The sequence below is a fragment of the Falco biarmicus genome, chromosome 19 (genome assembly GCF_023638135.1).
Source record: "Falco biarmicus isolate bFalBia1 chromosome 19, bFalBia1.pri, whole genome shotgun sequence".
In the NCBI taxonomy this organism is placed as follows: Eukaryota; Metazoa; Chordata; class Aves; order Falconiformes; family Falconidae; genus Falco; species Falco biarmicus.
Window position 1 is genome coordinate 1,049,365 of NC_079306.1, and position 10,350 is coordinate 1,059,714.

At 47.5% G+C, this 10,350-nt stretch overlaps 1 protein-coding gene across 1 annotated transcript; it reads left to right on the forward strand.

Moving 5' to 3' along the window:
* Window positions 1-4,655: 4,655 nt before the first annotated feature.
* On the forward strand, window positions 4,656-10,022 carry LOC130141302 (keratin, type II cytoskeletal 4-like). Its single transcript, XM_056322168.1, has 9 exons — window positions 4,656-5,117; window positions 5,854-6,068; window positions 6,390-6,450; window positions 7,108-7,203; window positions 7,795-7,959; window positions 8,046-8,171; window positions 8,417-8,637; window positions 8,950-8,978; window positions 9,544-10,022. The coding sequence occupies exons 1-9, from the start codon at window positions 4,656-4,658 to the stop codon at window positions 10,020-10,022; spliced, it is 1,854 nt and encodes a 617-aa protein (XP_056178143.1).
* Window positions 10,023-10,350: the final 328 nt, after the last annotated feature.

Below are 10,350 nucleotides of genomic sequence, written 5' to 3' on the forward strand. Positions count from 1 at the left end.
ATTCAATGGGTCTTTTAAAATTCACCGAGAAGTCATCTCAGCCTCTTTACATTTTTATAGCAAGCCTACCACAGAGGTGTGACAACAAAACACATTTTATAGGTCTTCAAGATCTGCTGTGAGAGGGTCATTATAGGGAAAGAAAAATCAGGAATGTACTTGCTTGCTTTTCCAGCATCGTTTTAGAAACCCTATGCCTGCCAGTTTAGGATTTCAAAACAGATCAAAGGGAGATATTTTGTTGTACCTTTGAGCAGATTAAAAAAAAGAAGCCAACATATTAGTAACGTAGATCAATCAGAAAGGGCTCGAGTGTTTTGTGATTAAACTGATGAAAGCCAATGAGCAGAACAAAGAAAAGAACTGTGCGGAGGCAATTTGGGCAGACAGGTCTTGTACAAAGTAGGGAATCCAGAGGGAAGGTCTTTCCTATCCGAAGCAGTTACCGCGATTCAGAACTGGAAGAGCCTTCTTTCCCCCCAATTCTCATGTGATAGGAAGCTATTTCCCAATCAAATATGAGGAGCACAAAAGAAAACAGGCGCAATCTTTAATGAAGAAAACCACAAGAAAGATTTGACAAGAAAAGAGCAATCCAGCAGCCGTAAATATTCATTAAGAGGGGTTTAAGTAGCTCATAAGGGTTATGATGTTCCCATTGATGGTCCCATCACTTTTTATGCGAGAGAAGAGCAAGTTGGGGAAATGACACAGAATTAGGATTGTTTCTCACCTCCAAACTCCCCCTTGTCACCATTTCAAGGGCTGAGAAGGTGATTTACCAAGTGCTTTACCCCAAACCTGTGACCAGCCTCTCCAAAAATCTGTGCGTTTTATCGGGAATTCAGCACCACATCACAAAGCTGCACAGAACAAATCAAACCTGGGCTGGGGCTTTAGCCTAAGAAAAGGAAAAGCTTATCTCCTGCCACTGAACCTGTTTCCCAGGAGGAGCTGCCCCACCTTCCATGGGCAATTCCTTCCTCCTGTACAGCTCCGAGGATCTTCCACCCAAGAAAACAGCCTCAACTGGAAGGGATGAGAGCTCCTGGGGATTTATAGGGAAATTGCTGTAACCTAGTAACAGCTGCAACTTTTTTTTTTTTCCCCCTTTTCTAATCTTTTTGCTTTAACAGGCAGTGTGATGCCATCCCATTCAGGGGCCCAGATTCCTGTACATCCAACCATTCATTTCCACCGTGCAAGTCTATGGGAGGAAAACATCAACATGAAAAAGATCAAAACAAGCCTTTACTTTGTTGCAAGCCTCAGCTTTACAGGCGCTAATCGGCGCACGGAGATAGGGTATGTGCATACATCAGGGTCTGGGCAAATCTGGAGAGCGTGTGATGTTGTGTACTCTCATTAAGACTTCAAAGGCACTAAAGAAATTTGGCGCCCAAAGGGTGGGACTAATTTCACCTAACTTTAACCATCCAGAATTGGGGCGCCTGGTCTAGTTGTCTGGTTGTCTAGACTGTCCTCTAGTAGTCGGTAAGAATAGAGGCAAGTACCTCCAGAGCTGGATTCCTCCCACCTGTTTTAGCTGCCTATTTTAGGATGTGATGAATCACCGTCTGGAGATGCCTATCTCTTTCCATTAGCCATAGAGGGAGTCTCAAAGATGGAATTAGGATGCATGGCCAGTTTGATGGCTGAAGTCGGGAGGAAGGTGTATCCGGGCCCCTCATTTGATGAATTTTATGAGCAACATTCTTTGAAAATCCCAGCCTTGACTTCTAATGTAGAGCAGATGTAGGCTAATGAAGGAAAAAAAATACATTACCAGATTGAATTCCCTTGGCTTTAGGGTACAAAGGAATGAGGCTGCGCTAATCAAGATAGTTCTTTAACATCTCATGAATGACATTGATAAAAGTCTCTACCCGCCCGAGAAACTGTGTGTATAAAAATACACATTACGACCCAATCTTGCATCCAGAGGATGGTGTTAGCACAAGCAGGTTATTGCCATTGTCCTATCTGAATGCAATGGGTTTTCTGGGGCTGTGGGTAATTACAGAGATGGAGCGCGGCTCTTTGAGGCTATCGCATAAAATGTATTTCAAGAGCTAGTTCGCATTCATCTCCAGAGGCAACTAACAAATTAGTGAACTTCACATGTTCTTATAATGAATTCAATTTTCAGCAGCACATTCAGGGGAAGAATGCTGACAAAGGGAGAGATTGCAAGTTGTCAGAATGACTCATCCAACCCCTCATCAAAATATTTTCCTTTTTGCTTCCTCAGTCCTTCTCCCCCTCTTTCTTTAAGTCAAAAAGAAACAATTTTTGCTTCAGAGTACTCTCCCTTTTCCCATATCCATACTCACAATAACACATTGACGATTCTTGAGGTCTCGTGTCCCAACACTCATTCCTTGGAAAGACCTAAAAGACATTAAAGCGAACCTTGTGCCTAGCTGCCTTCTCGCCGCAATGCCGGAGCAACAGGGATTTGGCTAACACAGAAATTTTACCCAATACCGGACAACTTCTGCCCAAGATCTCTTACCTATTGGGAAGCCAGTGGCTCTAGTGAGGCATTTTGGAACTGGGGCTGCTGCCGCACAGTTGGCTCACAGACGTTTAATTGCAGCCTATGCTGCGTTCCAGGTGTCTCCCATGAGCCGGCGTATGATGGGATGCGGCAGGGAACAGGCAACAGCCTTCAGTCTGACTTCTGGTCCAGGATGCAGCTTTCCTATGTAGAGCTGGTAACAGTGGCCTTTTGTGCTCTTCCCTGGGTTCAAATACACATTTCAGTTCTGATAAATCTTTGCTTTAGAACTTCAAGGACATGGGAAGTAACAACCTTTAGCTTGAAGTCTCTAATATTTGTTTTAACTGATATTGCCAACTGTGCTGGCAACCCAGCCAGAGCCGTGAGCCTAAAATACTGTCTACAGAGGTGTAATCTGAAAGTCATGCTGTAAATATGTTGAATTATCCCATTCGTATAGGGCAAAAGTATCAGTTTACGCAACTAATTTATGCCACCAGCCCCTCAAACTCACATAAGTTGCAATTATACCTTCAATTAATAGCCTTGTGAATCTGGGTGCTGCAGTCACGTCCTACGGTTTCGGTGTGCATGTCTTCTTTTTAAGAACTTGATACTAGAAGGTGTAATGTTTTAAGGAGGTTTAGCCTCGTTTTTATGATTTGCATCCCCCTGATCCTTGGAAAATGTTTTTGGAGGGGGTTAACGAGGATGAGGGAACACAGCTACCGTGTGTCTCCAGACGCCATCCTGTTGTATGCATAACGCAAAGCCTTCTTCAAGCATCACTCCCCTTTGGTCAGGAAGAGCTGAGGGCATTTAACTGTTTGCACTATGATGTGTTGTTTTTTTCTCCCAAACACATTACTTTCAAAGAGCTGAAAGAGCCCTATTGTTTTGACTTTCCAAATGTCAGTTTGGAGAAAACCTCGAGATGGCTGGCAGATAGGTTCGCTGTGTCACCTCCTTGGGCTGGCGATTAGGAGAGACGGAGATTCATCTTGCCAATGTGAGTCAAAGCCATCTCTGGTGGCCAGTCTAATCCACTCATTAAGACTTCCTCTGTTGATGCAGAAAGACCGGTGCCTGCGGAGAGTGAATCACCCCAGTCCCCCCAAGCACGGACCCAGGGGCAGTTTCTCTTGGAGGTTTACCTCCACTGAGTGTCAAGGACGTGTCTGGCAAAGTCACCCAACTTTCAGCCGTCACTTCTTGAATGAGGTGGATCTCATCAGGTTGAAATGCGCTACTGCTGTTCCTTTTTTGTTCCCTGTAGAGACTACCAGAAGATGAATCAGAAAGGTCTCTGACATCCAGCTTGGTAGAAGGTCCAGTATAGCGTGGGCCAAAGGTTTGCTTGTGTCAAATGGTCTTCAGGCCAAGAGTCTGCAGTGAAAATGTCACTGACTGCACAGAACATAGACCTGGTAAGCAAACTGAAATATGGCCCAGTTCTGGGTGCAACCTGCTCCGTTTTCGTGGTGTTTCATGGTGGGAAGAGAAGGTCAGCGTGAAATACTGCATGGGAATGTTTTTTGGGGGAGCATTTCGGGTCCTTGCATGTGAATCCAGACCTATAACTCAGTGAATCTGCTGGTGTTTCAGGAACAGAAATGATCCGTCCATCACAACACAACTTCTATGGTGTTTTTCCATGGTTGACTTTTTTTTTTCTTCTTGTTACTTTTCCGCACCCAAAGATTGTGAAATTTACCCCCACAAAGTGCAAGCCTGCAAAACACGCCATGGTACACAAAACCCCATGAGACACAAAACCCCAAACGACACACTGCAAACAAATCACAAAGAGTTTCTTCAAAAATGTTTGCTAAACTATAATTAGCGTAAGTTAGGGGAACACTTCAAACCGTAATATATTCTAAGCCAACTTGCAAACAGAGCACTTTTAGATTCCTTTTTATTTCCTCAGTAGTTAGTATTTGCTGGGCTGTTTTGCATTTTGAGGAGCATTTATTGCTGCCAGGCAAACCAAACCCTTGAGCGCTTTAAATTAACGTCCTGATCCTATCAAGGCCAGCTTCCCAAATATATATAAAGGGGTAGCATCACTGTGACTTCAGCGGGATCTCTGTTCCTCTCCTGCCGAAGAGCTTCCCCTAAACGTTCATATTCCACCTTCAAATAAGCCACGATGAGCAGACAGGCGCCGACGGTGAGATCCGTCCTGGGACGAAGAGGCTTCAGTTCCGCCTCCGAGATTTGTGGTCGAAGCTACGCTGCCTCCGCCTGCCAGCCTGCCCGGTGTGGAGCTGGTGCCTACAGCAGCAGGAGCGTCTGCAACCTGGGTGCAAACAGGAGAATTTCCTACGTGAACGGGGTCTGCGGTACGGGATGTTTTGGAGAGTTCGGCTTCGGAGGTGGCGCAGGCTACAGTGGTGTCGGAGGAAGGGTTGGCCTTTGTGGTCCCAGGGGATATAGCATCGTGAGAGGGTACCCCGATCGCAAGGCTGATGGCATCCAGGGTATCTGCATTGACGAACGGCTCCTGAAGCCCCTCTGCGTTGGGGTCGACCCGCTGGAACATGAAATACGCTGTCAGGAGAAGGAACAGATCAAGACCCTCAACACCCAGTTTGCCTGCTTCATTGACAAGGTGAGTGCAAACCCACGCTGTACGTGCACTTCTCTGAGAAAAATAAAACACAACCAGCCTCCTCCAGAACCCTGATTGAGCTCCTGCATCACTGGGCTGGGTCCAGACTCCTGCAAAGCCACGAGGGTTCAGGGCGAGACCTTCTGTGTTCGGTGGCATTTGTGTTGTGGCCATGGCAGCACTGGGCTTTCTTGGAGGTGTCTCCTCTCTGGATGGCCTCAGCTCCAGGCTGGATTGCTCGTCACAACCTTGCTCCAGCTCAGCTAGAAGTTACAGCCCTGATGGGCTCATCTGCCTGTCCTGTATTAGAACCTTTTTCTCCCTTTGTCTTTTAATATAGAATGTTCGAAAAACATTCCCAAAGGCAAAGGAGCTCAATCTTGATTCAGGCACCTAAATGTTAAATGTCTAAGCCTGAGCTGTCACCTTAGAATCCTTTTGTAGAAAAAGCAGAGATGGAGAGGTTCCACCCTTTGGGGACTCGATTTCCTCCTAAAATACATCAGAGGCACCATCCAGAGGAGCTTTATTTCTATTCATTGGTGAGAAAGGCAGATGTAGACAGGTGCCTTCTAGATTTCTAAATAATTTTATAGTCACCATGGCACATCAGCTCTCACTCCCCGAAAATCCCATTCTTGCACCTGCCGTCTCACAGTATGGGGAGACAGTTAAATGAGGTGTCGAGTTTTTGCATTAATCTCTTTGTGAAGAATTTCTAATTTTTGCCCTGCAGGTCCGATTCCTGGAGCAGCAGAACAAAGTGCTGGAGACCAAGTGGGGCCTCCTGCAGCAATACGTCCTACCGAAGAAAGGGAAAAACCTGGAACTGTACTTTGAGAATTACATCTGCGACCTGCGGAAGCGCCTGGACTGCTTGTTGTGTGAGAAGCAAAAACTGGGCAGCGAAGAATGTGCCACGAGCCAGCTGGTGGAGGAGTTCAAGTGCAAGTAAGGACCCTCAGGTCTCCTCTAACTGTTGGTATTTCCCTTCTCCCCCGGTTCATCTCAGGCAACATCTCCCAGACATGTGGCACATCCCCCTTGGGGATGTCACATTCTTCTGTCTCACTTGCAGACTCTTTGCATTGTTAATGTTGTTGATGAGGAACCTTCTGATCTTGGGATGGTTTAATGTTTGGACGCTGATCTTACAGTGCCTGATGGCAGCCTCTGAGCGAGCGGAGGCTGGTATTTATGCCTGGTGGTTGGTGTCTGTGCATCTGGTCTGGCATTGCTTGCCTCAGCCCTTTTCTTTGCCTTCTCCAACAGATATGAAGAAGAAATCAACAGGCGTACGACTGTGGAGAATGAGTTTGTGGCACTCAAAAAGGTGAGAAGTTAAAATATACAGGAACCATTGTACCTATAACAGGTTTATTTGCTGTACAGCTTGGCCGGAACAGTGCGTTATTAGCAAACGCCTGGCAGGAGTGTCACAGGGAGCAGGACGAGGGAGGCACGGGGTCAGAAAAAGAGGCAAGTGCTAGCAGTGAAAATAATGTATCCTCAAAGCTTACATCACCAGCACTACAGCAACAGTTTTGTTACCCCAAGCGCATTCTGGAAGTGCAATGGGAGGGTGTGTTTGTGGAAGGGAGACAGAGTGGGAGAGGTCACGCTGGAATACCTGGTGTCTAAGACGCTGGTTATTTTCTGACTGTCTCTTCACATCCTTTCTACTTGGACATCAGAAAAGCAGAAGTCATTTGAACAATATTAAAAAAATCATGTTTAAATACTCATTAGTCTATTCTGAGTTTGTAGCTAGGTCTTAAGTAATAAACAAACTAATCCCTGTAAGTCACATTGGAATGGTTTTGTTGTCCTTTAGGAGACACTGGGGCATCTTGACTCACCGTCTCACACCTTCCTGCTCATGAAATCTTGTTGAAACATGTCTCTGTTTTATTGGTGCTGCCTCTGCCTTCCGTGTGTTTCTCCAACATTTTCAGCCAGATTGGGCTGGAACGTGTCTCCTCTCTTTCAGGATGCAGACTGTATCTTTTTGAACAAGGAAGAGCTGGAGGTGAAGGTGGATCTATTAAGGCGGCAGCTGGAGCTGCTGAAATGTGTGTTTGAGGAGGTGAGTTTCTCTGGTCCGTCCCGGGAGTTTGGTGGGGCTGGCTCATCCTTCAGGTGCTCCAAACTTCTACAGCTTGAAACCCCCCTTGGACATGTCTCATCCCAAGCCCTGAACACTTGAGAACGTGAAGGTACAAGGCTGATTTAATATTAACACAATTATGATGGAAATAGGGTGGTTCCCCCTTTCTTAACGCAGCTCAAGGTACGAATTGGCCGTGTCCTAACTCTACCCCTAAGAAAACAGATGTGACTGTCTAGTTACTCCGGATTGCAGTTGTCTGATTAGAGCTAAAGAAACTCCCAGCTTAATCCTGTCATTAACATGCTGAAGATGACAGGATACCAAGGGTTAAGTCACTCGGATTCCTTGCCCTTGATGTGGACAGAATTGCTGCAGGTCAGCATGTAGGTCAGCAGCTGACATGTGGCAACTCATCTAGCAGGGAGGATTTTCTGCTGAGCCAACCTGAGGGACATTTCTTGACTCGTTACATCCATCAGCGGAGCAACGTGGCTCTGTCCCAGCCCTTCCTTCACTACAAAGCCTGAGAATTGCTAACAGCTGACTAAGCCATTCCCCAACCTGTAGGAAAGAGCTCAGGTAGATCGCCAGCTATGTGACACTTCGGTCATCGTGAAAATGGACAACAACCGAGACCTGGACATGGAAAGCATCATCAAGAACGTTGAATGCTGGTACCAAGAAATAGCTCAGAAGAGCAAAGAAGAAGTCGATGCTTTCTACCAAACCAGGGTGAGTAGGAAGCCACCTGGGGGTCTGCCTGGCAACTTAACAGGCTGCAGGTCAAAAATGATGATTGTCTTGTGTCTTGGTTCCAGTTTCAGGAGCTGCAGGATAAGAGAGGCAAGTATTGCGATGATCTGCAGAGCAACAAGTGTGAGATTTCAGAGCTTACCCGGATGATACAGAAGCTGCAGTGTGAACTGGAGAACGTGAAGAAGCAGGTAGGAGAGGCCCAGAGGTGATGTTTCCAGAAAGAGCAATGTCTTGGAGGACAGCTCAGATACGGGGAAGGATAATGTGTTGGCCTTTGGTAGATGTAAGACCTGCTCTAGGCTGTAGTTGGAAAGTGTGTAGTTGAAAGGTGGATAAAGAGAAGGGATGCTGGTGGATTAATCCAAACTCAAAGTCCAGAAATTAGGAAACCAAGCCTTGGAGACACCTGCAGTGTTATCCTCCCCTCTGACAGGTATCCTGCCTGCAAACCTCCATTTGTGATGTTGAGCAGCGTGGGGATTGTGCCCTCAAAGATGCCCGGGAGAAGCATGTTGAGCTGCAGAATGCCCTCCAGAAGGCCAAGGATGAGCTGGCTTGCATGCTGCGGGATTACCAGGAGCTGTTGAATGTCAAGCTGGCCCTGGACATTGAGATTGCAACGTATAAGACTCTACTGGAGGGTGAAGAGAGCAGGTGGGTGATGGAGACCTTGTCCCTTTTTTCCCGTATATCAGAGGCCACAATGATTAAAGCTCCTGAGTGGATTTTGCAGCTCTAGGATCTCCCAGGCTCACAGAAACTGGGGCTGGAGAGATGGCTGGAGGCCATACAGGCCACCCTTGTGCCAGCAAAAACAGTTCCTGTCCTAGGGATGGTCAGACGTGTTACAACACGGGATTAAGTGGGCTGGATGTATGGCTGGAATTTATGAGTAATGTCAGATTTCTGGATGTGCATGCAAGTGGTTAATAAGATAACGTGTGCTTCTTTTCTCTCCTCTAACAGGATATGTGTGGGGAACCCGGTGAGCGTGTGTAAGTAACCTGAAGGTTTTCAGCCATGAGGGTTTCTCATTTTAGGAAATGCAGTTTATGGAGTAGCATTACCCGTCTGCCCCAGCTCCCTTTGCCTCCCTTTTCCATTTCAGCCTGGGCTGACGTTGAACATTTAGTCCCAGAAATCTCAAATACCTCTGAATTAAAAAAAACCCACAAACAAACAAACAAAAAAACCCCAACACCCACAAAAAACCCCAACATCTATTGGATAGAGGGGTGAAGGTCAAATTCATGACCTTTTTCTACTCTTGGAGGCAACAGCGAGCTGTCCTGGTGGACCCGCGAGGCAATGCACCGCTGTGCATTGAACCTGGGAAAAAGAGTATGCCACCAGCCAGATGAGCAACGTGGGAACTGGGAGGATCTGCGAGGGGATGTGCTGGGACATGGGGGAGGAGTTGGAAGGAGCAGGGGCTCAGATACGTTGGACAAATCTAGAGGAAATCAGGTTTGGTTGCTTCTGTCACTCATGAAACAGCTTGACTTGTGAGAGTCTTCAGCTTTCCCCTCTAAATAATTAATCCTGCGGGCTGTCTTGCAGCTGTGGTCAGCAGCGGCTACAATATCCCCGATGACTGCGGGATGCTGGCTGCGAATGGGGCTGCATTTGGCTACAGCTCCCTGGGGAGACGCTCCGGACGACACAGCTCCCAGAATGGAGGATTCAGCTCCCGCAGCGCTGGGATCCACCCCAAGAGAGTCATTAGCTCGGTGGCCAAGCAGTGTGTCCCAGAGGTGTATTGTCAAGCTGGAGGTGTCAACTGCAAAAATGGGGGATTCAGCTCCCGGAGTGGGGGGTACCCAGCCCGTACCGTCATCAGCACGGGGAACGGGGGCTTGAATGCCAGGATGGGGGCTTGCCAGGCTGGGGGGGTGGTCAGCTTCGGAAACCAAGGCTGCGTCATCAGGCAGCTGGGGGGCCCTCCCGTCGTCGTGGCGAACAGCCCTGAAGTTGTGGGGTGCAACAACGGCGTGGTGGGGAACTATGGGGTTGTCAGAGACCCGTGCGTTGTTCCGTAGGGCCATCCATCGGCTGGGGAGGTGGCACAGCCAGCACCGTCGGAGAGCGACGCCGGGACGCGCGGTTCCTACCACTGAGACGATGCGGGATAGTTTCTCTGCCCTCTAGTAGCAACGTTTGTCCATTCCCACCCGTATTAGCATCAGATATTTACCCCACCAAGTCACGTTTTCAGAGCCCCCCACCCCAAGGCCACATCTAGCAAGCTTCTCCAGCAGGTGTTCAGCACAGTGTTATTTCTCTGAATTTATCCTGTCTAGATTATCACAGCTTTAAGGGTTTGCTTGTTGCATTGACTCCTCTCTCTGCCTTTTCCCATAACAAGCA